The sequence below is a fragment of the Balaenoptera musculus genome, chromosome 2 (genome assembly GCF_009873245.2).
Source record: "Balaenoptera musculus isolate JJ_BM4_2016_0621 chromosome 2, mBalMus1.pri.v3, whole genome shotgun sequence".
Classification (NCBI taxonomy): domain Eukaryota; kingdom Metazoa; phylum Chordata; class Mammalia; order Artiodactyla; family Balaenopteridae; genus Balaenoptera; species Balaenoptera musculus.
The window spans coordinates 66,082,597-66,096,675 of record NC_045786.1 but is presented as its reverse complement, the minus strand read 5'-3'; the positions used below and the strand labels follow the sequence as shown (position 1 = coordinate 66,096,675).

The 14,079-nt window shown below is 53.0% G+C and overlaps 1 protein-coding gene across 2 annotated transcripts in view; it reads right to left on the bottom strand.

The window, feature by feature from the left end:
- Window positions 1-14,079, bottom strand: part of ITGA11 (integrin subunit alpha 11) — a 130,220-nt gene that overhangs the window by 35,725 nt on the left and 80,416 nt on the right. For both annotated transcript variants that reach the window (XM_036842087.1, XM_036842088.1), the window contains exons 8-11: window positions 13,809-13,953; window positions 13,268-13,433; window positions 11,850-11,920; window positions 2,365-2,509 (exon numbers count right to left, since the gene is read on the bottom strand). In XM_036842087.1, coding sequence (XP_036697982.1) covers window positions 2,365-2,509; window positions 11,850-11,920; window positions 13,268-13,433; window positions 13,809-13,953 — 527 coding nt within the window. The remainder of the gene's footprint in view (window positions 1-2,364; window positions 2,510-11,849; window positions 11,921-13,267; window positions 13,434-13,808; window positions 13,954-14,079) is intronic.

Genomic DNA, 14,079 nt, shown 5'->3' with positions numbered 1-14,079 from the left:
GCAGCTGAGGAGGCCTGGAAGAGGCAGGGCTGGTGAAGGGTGGGGAGAACTCACTGCGCCCACCCACTGCTTGAAGGCATCAAGGAAGCCAGGTGGGGCCACTAATAGGCATTGCTGACCTGGAACATGCACATCACATGCTTCACCTGCCTCACAGGTGAGTGCATGACGGAACAGGGAGGAAGGAGAAAGGCAAACCCTAGCCACATTTCTTTTTATATTGGGCAGGCTTTGTTTTTGATCCCCACCGATAGTCTCTCTGGGGATCAACCAGTGTCCTGTTCATTACCGGAACCCCCTGCTAAGTGGTCCACCGGAAACTGAAGAGTTGGCTGTGCAGAGGCGAGGAACTGCTCCGCTCGGGGCACTTAGGTGGAGTCTCAGGGATTCCTGCAGCCCCAAAGCTTTGCAAACTCAAAAGAGGGAGTGACTAGGCTTCTTTCAGTGCACTCAAAAGAGAAAGAGATGGAAACCCAGAGGCTCTTTGGGAAAGGCCACCAGTCCGTGTTCTTGGGATCGGTGCCTGATCACTGTGAATTTCCAGTCGAGCGCCCAGCTCTGGGGGGTGACTGTGCAGCATCTTCAGGCAACTCTCCTGAAAGTGGGGCCCTGGAAGGTGTGCAAAGCCGAGAGTCCCACTTTCTGCCAGGCAACTGGATTATGGATCCCTGTTTTTAGATGGGTGTCAGGCCTTGTTGGCAGTTCCTGGGCTGTTTCTGGGGAATGCATGTCTCCTTCTGCCATGTGTGCATGCCTGCGTGTGTGTGTGTGTGTTTGTGGGTAACACTGTCTCTCGGGTCACCGGTTGCTCCCGGTCTGGCTGCGGGATGCACAGAGGAGCCGATGCAGTGGCCGGGAGGGTGGGTGCAGTAGGGTGGGCTACTCTGGTTCCAGACACACCGTGTTTGACTCTTGGAAATGTATTCTGGGAAGTGGAGCTTGAAAGGTAGGTGAGACTAAGATATCCCATGGCGGGTGGCTAACGTGGCCGTGTATTGAGGGTAGGGCGGGGTTAGGCTTGTGGTGTGGAGCAAAGGTTTCTTCTGAGTTGAGCGCTCAGTGGCACTACTGAAAATGTTCTCAGTTGGCCCTGGGCATTTGGGCTTCCTCAGAAGGAGGGACAGTGGTGGTGGGAAGGTCTTGGGGGCTGAGTGTCCTGGGGGCAGGCGTGGGCTGACTCTCAAAGCTCCAAGCTGCGCTGAGAGAGAGCTTCCTGCTTCCCAGCCGTCTGCTGGCAGTGGTTTCAGTTCCCATGTGGCTCCTGGACCAGCAGGCGGGGCCCCCCCGAAAGCTGGACAAGCCTCCCTGAAGGCCTGACAGGAGGACCCGTGGCCAGAAGTCCATAAGCTTCCCCAGTGTGGAGGTGGAGAGCCTGGCCGGCCTGTCTCCTTCTCCAAACTCCCCCTCTCCCCTGGGGCACATCGGGAGGAATCTTCCAGAGACCAATCTTCCAGATTGCCCTCACTGCACGAACCCCCAGAGGGAGGAGGAGGAGCAAGAGAAAGGCACTCCCTCAGGACTCACACCCAAGGCGGTGACTATAGTTAAGGCGAGACCGTTGGGCCTCATGAAGGCCCATCATCCTGGCTCTGCGCCCCCAGGATCTTCTGGGAGGAGGAGTGACCTTCCTACCGCAGACAGATCCACTGCCAACTCTGGATGGCCCACGTTCACGGAGAAGTGGAGTCCGAGGCTGCATCAGTGATGAGTAACTTCACAGCTGGTGGACTCAGTTCAGAAACTCAGAAGGACTCACAGACAATGGGAGCCCTGGGCATTCGCCCCCTGCTCCCTTCGTTCTGGTTCAGCCCTTTCAGAAAGGCCATGGCAGAAGGGCCTCAGCATGGATGGTGGAGGCCCTGCTCCTGCAGAGCTAGAGGTGACTGGGATCTGTCAGGTTAAGGTCTCACAGCTGGGACCTATCACCATCAGGTCAACATTCATGCTTTTCTTTTTACCACCACTCTAAGGTACTTAATGGGAACTGACTTCTGCCTTGATTGTAAACCTTAACACATCCTCGACTTGCATTTTGCCTTGGGGAGCCAGGCTTCATGCACTCAAACCTGAAAACACAACAACAGCTGCCCTAGAGTCTAGAAGCATCAACTGAAACAACACATTTCAGGTTGGGGTGCGTTGCGTGTCATTTATTCTGCCTGCTTATCGAGAGCTTGTGACGTGCCAGGCATGGCGCTGGATGTGGTGGATGCCAGGCTGGAGAGGCAATGGCCCCTGACTGTGCCTGAATCAGCACAGATATGCTCAGACAGGCCCCTGGTCTCAGGTGTGGGCAGGTTCTGGATCCCTCAGGTCCCCTCCTCGCCCACCGCCCGCCAGCCACCCCTCAGCTCTGGCTCTTACCCAGGTACGCGCCGTGGTTCTTGAGCTCCTCGGGGAACTCCTTCAGGTAGGACTCTCGGAGAGGAATGACCTTCCCGCCGCTGGTTTCCTTTAGCACAGCTCCATTCCAGTCATAGGCACCAACGGCTCCCAGCAGAATCCCATCCTGACATTGGGAAGGGGATGCACATCAGCTCGTGTCCCCCAGGTGCCCTTCGCCAGGAAGCCGCACCACGTCCGCAACCATGAAGCATCCATCTGCCCGTCCCCTCTGGCACCTTCTCCTGGGTTTGTTATTTAATAGCCCAACTTCTAGCCAGGATTCTTGGCTTTTGAAGGAGCCAAGGAACTTTGAAGGAATGTTCTAGAAACAAACTCCAAATCCAGGACCAAAGCTCCATTCCATTTTGGGCTTCAGAACCCCTCTAGGAAATCTCTTGTTGCCATCCCTTCCTTCTGACACTCCTTTAAGTGGTGTCCCTATGCTTTTCCTCCTTCCCATTCCTTCGCAGGGTCTGAGTTGCTTTCCTGAGTGTGTAAATCCTACTTCTTCATTTCTTCAGTAAAAAGTCACTGTGTGTCTATCTTGTGTCAGACACTTGCTTGGTGCTGGCGATACTGTCCCTGCCCTCACAGAGCTCACAGATATAAATAAATATACAAATAAACATAATACTTGCAAACTGTGATAAATGCCACACAATGAGGGATATGATAAATGTCATGGTGAGGTTGAATTTAGAGTGAGAGGGGGCTCAGGAAAAGCGTTTTGAGCAAGTGATGCTTACCCAGACACACGGAGGGATGGGACTTTTTTTTTTTTTTTAGCGATATTTAAGTTAACTTTAATACAAACATCACATACTTCTACCTTCTCGGAAATGGTTGCTTCATCTTAACTAAGGAAATGGAAAACTATGATGACTTAAGTCTTCATTCTGTGATTTGTGTGTTTGGACAAGTTTAGGCAGACAGCAAAAGCTCCAGAGGTCCTGCCACCAAACCTACAGCATTGTGCAAATGCCCTGAGGCTGGAGAGAGTTCAGAGCCTTTGGCTTAAGGAACTGAAAGCTGTTTGATGGGGCTGGAGCCTTGAGTAAGAGGGCAAGGTGGCTCAATATGAGGCTAGACAGATAAGCCAGGGCCACATTTGTGACAGCCAGCACCCCAAGGACAGGAGCTTTTCTTTAGCTGCAGGGTAAGCGGATGCTGCGATGCCTGGGCAGGAAGATGGGGAGCTCTGGCTCCTTGAGGGGAAGCCTCCAGGGTCATTTCCGAGGACCGGGTCCACTCACTCCCTGGGTTGTCCCTGCACCCTATCCCCACCCCCACAAACCATCCACATAACTAGTGGGTATAGGAAGACAAACAGCAAGCACTCAGAAGAGGAAGAGAAGTGACTAGGGACAATGAGGGGCTGAGGAGGGGGCATGGAAGCAGGGAGGGGCTGCCTTCCTGGGTCACCTTGGTGATCATGTGCCAGGGGCATCCAGCTTTGCCTCCCAGCTTTGGGCTGTTAAAGCACAAGCTGGTGAAGTCACCTCTCTCCCACTGAGCCCTCCTTCAACCCAGCTGGTCGGTGGGATTTGCGGTTTCCCCACCACTTGTGGTCCAAGGCACTCAATTTCTCCCTGCCCCCAAAGCAATGGTGCCAATAGAAAAATGTGACTCTGGCCTTGGGACAATCAGAGCCGTAACTAAACACACAGGCGGAATCCCCAGGCACTAATTTCATTACTGGCGGTGGAGAGGGCAAGATTGTGAACCATAATAAGCTAAGCTTCCTTTTCTCATTTCCAAGGTGTCACTTTAAAGAGTAAAGTTGATCATATATAAGGATTAAAAAGTCCAAATATTCTAGAGGTAGAACTGACTGTTCAGACAGGATGTTTTTACAGCTATAAATAAGCTGCTCTTGGGTGAGTCCGATGTGCTGGGTTGTGTTTAAAGTCTCACTTTCTCATTAGCTTTCTCCCTCCCACTCTGTGTGCCTCAGCCTGGGAGAGTCTGACAATCTGCTGGGTCCAGGATCCGGGCCAGGGCCTCAGGGACTCGCGCCAACATTCCTTGCACTTGGGATGTGCTCCATTCTTTGAGGGACCCTTTCTCACCCAGTCACTCATTTGTGAGAGACCAGAGGGACAGATATTTATTATCTGCACTAGACTAATGAGCACCGGAGGTTCAGAGAGGGAAAGGGAGTTGCCCGAGGTCACACAGCAAGTCAGAAGCAGGGCTGGGACGGGGTTGGTCAGAGGAGAAAATGACTATCTGCTTCACCAGAAGCCCCTAGGTTTTGCTTCTGATGCAACAGCAGACCAGTCTCTGCTTCACGGGGAGGCCTTTGAAGATGAATGTCTTGGCTTTGTAGATGACCGGAAGCCTTTGCAATGTACTGAGAAGGGCTGGCTCAACCTGGGTGCCTGGGGTTCAGCTGGGGAGACCTGATGCTGACTCACCACATGTGGGGCTGGGGAATTCCATCGGGATTTCTGCATTTGGCAGCACTGGGCAAGGGTGGAGGTCCCAGGCTCTCACCTGTGCCATTCTACCCGGCAGTGGCTCTAGGCTTGCGCTCTAGTGGGAGGCCATTTCCTGAGCAGGGTCTCCTGGGGGCCCTGCTGTGGAGAGGGCGCACTCTGAGGAGTGGGCGGGCCGAGAGGGCAAGCCAAGGCCACAAGGCAAACCTCAGGTTGTCACAATCTTTTTCCAGTTGGGGGAGCCCAGACATTTTGAGTTTGGAAAAAATCTGGAAGGGTGGAGCCGAAAAAAGGACGAAAGCTTTGACAGAAGAAGCCAGGCATGCAAGCCCAGCTGGAAAACAAACAGCAGGGCATTCTGGGGAAGAGCCGTGTCCCATGCCCCAGGCCTGGCACCGGCTCCCTGACATACGGCCTCCTTTCCTACGAGGCCTCTGGGGCCCCCACCAGATATTACCAGTGTGTACCTGGGTGGCCTTGCACAGATGAACCCTTGGCACCAGCTGACTTTCCTGGTGCTCTGTGAGGAAATGAGGACACAAGCTTGGTGGCCCTCAGGAGGTCTAAGGCCAAGTCTGTGCCCTCCCTGAGGACGACCTGTACCTGTACGTGCCTGAGCCTGGCACTCACCATCAGATCCCGCCAGCTCAGCCCTCAGCTGCCCTATGACCGGCCCTGCAGCAGTATTACCTTCCCAGCTGAGCTGAGTGCTCCCTGGCGTGTGGCCACATCTCCCCAAACTCCATGTTCCAGCCAGTCCCTGCCCCCAGCCAGGGTCGGGTCGCATCCCCAGCACAGGAAGCAGCATATTGTAGAACAGTGCTTCCCAGCTGGGGGTGGATTAGCCCCCCAGGCAATATTTAGTGGTGCCTGCAAAACAGCTCTGGTTGTCTCAGCTGGGGGTGGTGTTGAGGTTACTACGGCCTCTGGTGGGTAGAGGCCAGGGATGCTGCTGGGCCCCTACGACACACAGGACAGCCCCGCAGCAAAGAAGTACCCAGCCCAGGGGGGCAAGAGGTTGAGAATCCCTGGCCTGGGGGTTAGAGCATGATCTCTGGTGTCAGACATTCCTGAGTTCCACTTCTAGCTCCAAAACTTCTAGCTGTGTGACCTTGGGAAAGTTCCTCACTCTCTCCTAGCCTAAGGGTCCTCAGCTGTAAATAGTTTTGTGGTGAGAACTAGCATTTTGAATCCTTGGCAGGGCACCTGGCAGCCAATAAGGACTGGGTACATAGTAGTTCTTCTCATTCATTAATTCACCCATAAAGCACTTCCAGGGAGGCAGGAGTCAAAGAGTCAGATCTCACAGTCAGGTTGGACCTACAGATGAGTCAGTACAGCCGCCTGTGAGGAATGATCTGAAAGAGGCAAGGACAACTTATTTTGAGGACCCACTGGAGCGGGTGACCAGCCAAGGTGGGTGGGGGTGGGTGCATGGTGGAGTTAGGAAAGGATTTTAAGAAAACCTTACTTGACCTATTAGGAAGTCTCGAAATGCACACTTCCAATTACAAGCCTCAAGATTCAATTCCACACATATTTTTCAGACATCTGCTCAAAGACTGAGGTTCACAGAGGTTAAATGATTTGTCTGAGGCCACACGGCCAGGCAGTGCTTTCCTCCGGCCTGGTAGTAATGGAATGAGAACACCAGATGCTAGTAGTTCTTGGCATTGGAGAGGCAGGACTGTGGAGGCAGGTGGAGGTGGCCCCTGGTGGTTCTGTTCACAGGGAGACCACCTAGAGGGCACCGAGGGCTGGCCTCCTCCCCCAGCCTCCCTCGCCTGCATGTCCATCACCAGAGTGGCCGTGGGGCGGGCAGGACTCTGTTCCCGAGAGCCCCTTCTAAGGCAAATGCATCATTAAGAGGGTGGATTATGCTTTAACTAGCTGCTCAGATTCTCTCAGTAGATGTTTTCAACAAGCCTAAGGTGGAGCCTGAGAAAGGGATGAGTGCCCAGAGGTTCAGGTGGGGTTGGGCAGGAAAGACCCAGAAACAGGCCTGCAACATTTCTGTGGAGAGGGGTCCCGCACCATTCGTGGTGCTGGAAGACAGTGGTCACGGCACGAGGAGGGGGCGTCGAGGAGCGGGTGTGGGGAGCAAAGGGCACGCTGTTACTTGACTACTCATTCCAGATCAGAGGGTGGGTTATTTCTACTCAGAGGTCCTGGAACAAGGCCCAGGAGTGAGGCGCTGGGCACCAGGGCACAGCCTGAGGACATGGGGCTGGGCTTCGGAGGACCTCAATGAACCAGAAATGATTCCTGCCACCAGGAGTCAACTTGTAAACAATCCAGAACAGCATGGTGGCAGACTTTGGCTACCATGTCCTGGCCTCGCATGGGGGCAGCCCTGACTGCCTGCCCCAGAGCTGGCAGGGGGAAGAGTCCACCATCTAGGGCTAAGAGGACTCAGAAGGGCTTTACAGCCTTTAGGTGTCAACCCCTCATTTCACCATTATGGATGAGTTTCTTTTATTTTTGATTGAATCAGATATGCAAAGCGAATTCAAATGCAAAACTCTTAGGAAAGATGACAACTTTAAGGCTTCAACAGCTGAGAACCTTACATAATAGCCAATAACCTTAGCTATCTCGTCCACAGCTCCAGGAGGGCTGCTGAAAAGGGCACAGGCTAAAGAGGCAGCGGGATGGCTAGGGCTGTTGGTCTGGGAATAAGACTCACCCCCAACCCATCCCCTTGGCTTGTTTCAAATGTAACTGAGGCTGGGCCTGCCGGACCATCAGTGTGTAGTTTAAAGGAAAAATGATCTGTTCCCATCTTGGGTGAGCGGTCAAGTCTTTTGTGTAGACAAGATCCACCCTAATAAAACTGCTTCCTTCTGTAAACTTTTGGTGTTGGGGAGATTTATGGAGTGCAGTGTAGGAGAGTCCATCACGGAAGGGGGCTCCCCTGCAGCTCCATCCACCACCACGGGCATCAATTATATATGGTCCTCTTCCTTCCTTCACACCTTGTGGCCCATGGGGATTACAGAGTTAGAGGTATGGATCCCTTCCGCAAGCTTTCTGGCAGATTCATGCAGCTTTTTCTTGGTTACCCAGCTTGACAGGGAGTTCATCACCTCAGCAAGCAGCCAGCACTAATAGAAGCCACTCCAGCTCTTAGCGGATTTTGCATTCATTTCCAAATGCTAAGGGAACCATTGGCTTACAAATCCATTCTGAAACGTGGCCAGGGATCCATAGCTAATTTTCCTGATGGTAATTTCTGGAATATTCTCTTTCCCCTTTTTGCTAATCAGGACTAGAGTTTCCTGGGGCTCCAGGTCCCTGGGTTTTCCCAGCAGCTCTGAACTTTGGCCATCAGCCTGGAATGTAATGCCTGTGGCCTGGAGCTTTAGTGCATCCGGAGGCCAGGGAATGTCTTGGGGTCTCCTCTCCTAACCTGGGCTCTGGTCCTTCCTTCCTCTTGTTGCTTTCACCCTTCCTAACTTGAAGGCTGCTTTCATTGCTAGGTAAGATGGCAGCAGACCAGGTTATCAGACCCTGGGCCTTTCCTCTGCCATTTGTGAACATTCTACTGGGTCCTTCCCCTGGGACTAGGGATCTTTCCTTCTGACAGAGCTCAACAGGCCCAGGGCAGCTGAAGACTCTTTCAGCACATTTGCAGGAAACAGCTGCCTGAGGCTGTCTGTGGAGCATTTCCAGGGGAGATGGAGCCCAGGGGTTCAAACAGGAGATGGACTCGGGCTCAGGACCAGTTCTGGGTAAAGCTGAAAGGCCAGACCTTCCTGCCTCCAGTTCCCAGAGAGCTGCGGAGTTGGAATCTGAGGGACAGGACAGCTGTGGCCAATTATTTTATTTTTATAATTTATTTATTTATTTATTTATTTTTGTCTGCATTGGGTCTTCGTTGCTGCGCGTGGGCTTTCTCTAGTTGTGGCGAGCGGGGGCTACTTTTCGTTGCGGTGCACGGGCTTCTCATTGCTCCTGTTGCGGAACACGGGCTCTAGGCGCGCGGGCTTCAGTAGTTGTGGCTCACGGGCTCTAGAGCGCAGGCTCAGTAGTTGTGGCGCACGGGCTTAGTTGCTCCACGGCATGTGGGATCTTCCCAGACCAGGGCTCGAACCCGTGTCTCCTGCATTGGCAGGCGGATTCTTAACCACTGCACCACCAGGGAAGCCCCTGTGGCCAATTATGATGGCATCAGCAGCCTGGAACTGAAAAACCTCTGTGCTCTAAAATAGCAACCCAATGGCCAGTCACAGTGCCAGACAGCCCACCATCATTGCACAATTCCTTTGGATTTGGAAGGATTTTATTTATTTAGAATTTTTTTTAAAAAAGTATAAAAGAGTCTCAGATTCAAATGTAATCACTGTCTCTTTCAAAGTCCTATCAGATAAAAACTTCCAGATGTCTGTCACTTGAAAACAAGACACGGGGTGATAGAGGAACTGGGGTCTGTATCTACAGGGTGGGGAGAGGCGTCCTGGTTTCTCTGATTAGGAGAAGAGAACAAGAGTTGAGCACGTGGAAGAAGCTGCACAGGGCAGCACATGACCTTGATGTCAATAACAAGCTGGGGGGGGGGCTCTGAGCTCCTGGTATCTCCCCTGCAGCCGGGGAACTCATTGATCCTGCAAGGACTCATCTTGTTGACACACTCTGCTGCTTGGGCCACTGTCAGGGTTCAGCTGAACTCCCCCGAATCCCTGAAGCTTGTCTTAACCTCCCTTCTCTTTAGGTTCCCTGATTCCTGGGCACACACAGATCACAGTATTAGAAGCAGGAGACTGAACTTACCATTTAAGAGTCTTTCTCCCTAACTAGACTGTGAGCTGCTGTCAGCTGAAATGTTACCTTCGTCTCTCTGTATATTGGGTTGGCCAAAAAGTTTGTTCGGGTTTTCCCTACGATGTTACGGAAAAACCCGAACGACATTTTTGGCCAACTCAATACATCCCCGGTGCCTCGCACAGAGCCGGGCACACGGGGAGATGCTCGAAAAATGACCTCGAAGTGGAAGATGGAGACATGGGACATTCACTCTCTCTTGCTGTCCCCAACATCAGGGCTGCTCCGAGACCCCCTCCCCAACCCCGTCTGTGCTCAGACTTCCCCCAGGCCTGTGCACACAACTGCCTCTCTTCTCCTGCTTGCTGCCACCCATGGCTGCTGAAATTCTTGTCCAAGTGCCTGCCTCCCCCGATCCTTCCCTGACACCCCCCTCCCCTAGCCTGGGCCTTCCCTTCTGTAAGATCCTGATCACATGTTGCCTTAATTAGTGTTAGATGAGTCCAGCTGGTTCCCCATTGAGCAGGGGGTCTCCACAGGGGCTCCATGGATAGGGGGGGCCTCCTGAAGTTGAATGCCTGTACCCAGGAGAAGTCTGTAGTTTCTGTTATCTTATTCTCCAAGCTCAGAACTGCTGTTCTGCATTGTTTGCAAACTGACTCCTGTTTGGCAAGAATAATTTCCACTCCCTTTTGATACCTTAGTTGCATTTGACAAATGCTTGTTGGATTTAATGAAATTGATTTTCCTTGCTGCATTTTCCAATCAGCCCTGACCCCAGAGTCAGGAGACCAGGGCTAGTCCAGCTGGAGCACAGGACTTGCCGCCTGACCTGTACGAATGGATGCCCTCGTCCCTCCTGGTACTCGGCCCCTTACCCTCAGACTGTGAGCTCCTTGAGGGCAGGGCTCTCACCTCTGAACCTCCTGGCACCCAGCACAGGGCCCAGCACAGAAAAAGCACTGAAAAGATTTGCTGATATGACAACCTAAAATGGGACAACTATTACCACCTGCCTACTTTGCAGGGCTGTTTCTGAGCATGAATGAGGCACAGAAATTTTCTGGAAATATTAAAGTGCTCGGCACATATTACGTGACTGTTATCAATATAGGGCAGTTATATTTATATTTTGCTGTATTCAAGCAGGCACGAGACAGTCCAGATGCAGCTCAGGAAATGCTAAGCGTGAGTCGCGTTTCCATCCATCTGCCTGCTGTCTGCTGTGCATCTGTCCCCCTCCCTCCGATCTGGGATCTCTGACTGAGGCCCCCTTAGATTCCAAACGCTCTCACGGAGCAGCTGCTCGTTGTTGGGGAGAGAGCATGAGACTAATATTTCTCTCACTTCTGTCACTTCAGCAGGTCACTCAACCTTCCTGGGACTTGGCTTCTTTATCTGGAAACTGGGAACAAGGAATCCTGCCCTGTCCACCTCACAGAGGAGTTGGGAGAATTCGGCGGGTTACTGAAAGTGACATATAAGTGGGATGGACTGATAGGCCTTTTCTGGCAAATTAGGGGGTGCAAGTCCACTCCCATGGGGGCCAGCCTGGGCAGAGCATATGCATGCAAACCCAGGACACCTGTCTGTCCAAAGCGTGCCACGGGGGCATGTGCTGATACTGACAACACAGGCTTTCCCTGCATGGTACTCCACGGCAGGGCTATACCCCAAACAGCTTATAAAGCATGCAGCTATGGACTCCTCTGCCCCTCTGGAAATCCTATGAGGTTTCAGCCTCATCTTGAGAATTAGAACCAGGTGAAGCACATGCCCCAGACAGAACATGACGCTTGTGACACCATATGTCTGCTTGGGACCTCTGCAACACGATGCCGAGTCCGCAAAGAGAGAAGCCCATGTGGGCTGCCTTCCAGAGCACACCTGGCACATCTGGACACCCTCCCAACATCGATGCAGGGCCGTGCCCCTGCACACACAGGCCACCAGGGGCATGCAGGGCACTATTGCAGCCCAGGCAAGTGGTTTTGCCACGTTGACCTAGTTTTTGCACGAAGCTCTATGGACTGAATGGGACCCTTGGTCCTGGGGGAACACATCCCCATGCACGGGGGTGCTTGAGACAGCTTATTATAAGTTGATGACCTTGACATCCCTCTTCCACCCACAGAAGACGAGAGGCAGAGAGACCCCAAGAAAGAGAGAAAGGGGGATGAGAGACAGCCCAAGAATGGCGAGATGATGACCCAGAGAGCTGGGAAGAGTGAGAGGGCAGGAGGGCAGCTCTAAACCCGTCCTTACCTCCACTATGTGAGAGGAAAAGCCCGTCTGTGACATCTCCAGCCCGAAGGAGGTTTCATTCTTGTTGGTGCCTGAAACAGAGGGACAGAAAGATGTTAGCTCCGCATCTGATTTCCTAGCACCAGACATGCCTGCAGCTCAGTCCCCAGCACCTGTGACCCGGAAGCACTTGCAGGGAGGTGAGAGGGGGCCCCGGGCCTGGACCAGCTCATCTGCCCCAGCAGCAGGCACCTTCCAGGTGGTCGTGTAGGTTTATTATTAGCAGCTCACTCCCTGCTGAAAAGGACTTGGAACGACTTATATTACAGGGCACGCATACTATAGGGATGTCAACGTAGGGGAAAGATCCAGAAAAGTGCACGGAAAGAAATAATCTGCATTGTTGGCAAGAAATGGAATTTCCCACTTTGTTCATTCCTACTGTTCACCAGATTTGGTTCCAGATGCTTCTGGATGGTTCCCAAATATCAAATTGACCCTTAGGAGGAAGACCTGTCACCACCACAGATTTGCACAGGAATCCCATGCGTGCTGAAAGCTCCTCCCTGCACAGGGCCTCCTGACGTGTCACTGGAGCCAATGTTCTCGTCACGCGAGGTGACCATTTCGAGAATAAACTCACTGATTTGGATGTTTAATTCTAAGGTGAGGGTCAAACAGGTTCATACTTTCTATTCCTTTATCATGGGTTACGAGGGCTTTTCTTCTCTTTCCCTGTGTCTGTAGCTCGCCATCTCCAATGCAGAGCAGACTGCCTGCACTCTGGGATGCTGCCCTCTTTCTCTTTTGACAATCCCCCTGTATGGTAGAGCCCAGTATGGCAAGGGCCCCTCTACAGCAATATATGGTGCCAACGAGACCCATGCAAATCGAAACTGGAGTTTGAATTATTAAGGAGAGAGGCAATGTGAGGAAACCCCGCCAAAAGGTCGAGTGGGAGCAGTGGGACTTGGGGAGTGAGCGTTTCAGGCGGTGGAGTCTGGCTCGGCTGGGCTCAACTCGAGCTGCCAGATAAAATACGAGACGCTCAGTTAAATTCGAATTTCAGACAAACAACTAATGGTTTTTTAGTACAAGTCTGCCACAAATGTAGTATTTTATATTTGCTAAGTCTGGCAATGCTCGTTCAAACCCCAATTCCTTCCTGAGCTGTCGGAGCTCTGGCAAGTCATTTGGCCCCTTTGAGCTGCAGTTTCCTCCACGGTAAGAGGAGGGAATTATCAGCAGAACCAGACTCCGGGGCTGTTTGGAAAGTGCACAGCCTCGCATCCAGCACAGGAGCGCCCCAGTGTTGGCGGTCATCACAAAGGGAGGACTCCTGCTAAACCCTCCCACCCCGGGGGGGCTGGATTTCGCTCTGTGGGCTTCACCTGCTGTGAGCCCAGGAGCGTGGACCCCTCTCGAGAAGCAGCGCTCACCTTCCAAGCTGAAGATCCTGTCCCCCAGGGCGTCGACAATGTCCTTCAGGGCCGCCTCATCAGTGACGTTGAAGAAGTGCTTGTCATCGGGGTCACTGGCGATGTATTTGATTTCGTTTAGAAAAGCTTCTGGATTGATCCCCCTGCGGTTGTAGTAGCCCAGGACCTGCCAGGGAACAGGGGCAGGGGCGACAAACCGGGACATGGCACAGACCTCCCCACACACCCATGGCCCCAGACTCCGACCCTGTTCTAAGATAGGGTTCCAGGGCTTGGGGGTGTTTTCTAGTTTTCGGAGGTTTCAGAACCTCCCTGGCAATGGAGAAAAAAACCCCCACAGCTGTTGCGGATAAACCTGGGCAGGATGGAAAGGAGATTCTCAACTGCTCTTTAGGAGAAGATGTAACAAGGAGAGGCCCATTTGAGGGCCTGGACGGCTGGTTCACTGCCCAGAACTGCCCCCCACCCCAGAGTGCCCAAGGGGTTGATGGCGGAGCCTCTAGAGGGTGGGCAGGGGCAGGACAGGTAGGGCAGGACTCACAGCCACAGCGTATCTGGTCACGTTGTCCCTCTCGCTTTGCTGGATCACCTTCTCCAGGTCTGGGCTGTCGTGGGACTCCCCATCCGTGATGACGATCATCACCTTCTTGGCCCCTTTCCTTCCACCCTTCTGGAAAGCCTCTGAGCTGGAACCCAAGCACAGGGGGAGGGTCACAGAGGAAGCTGGGGATGGGGCAGCCCTGGCGCTCCTGCCGCCACGAAGCCAGGGCTAAGCACCCGGGCAACCCTACAGGGTGTTGGTACCTTGAACC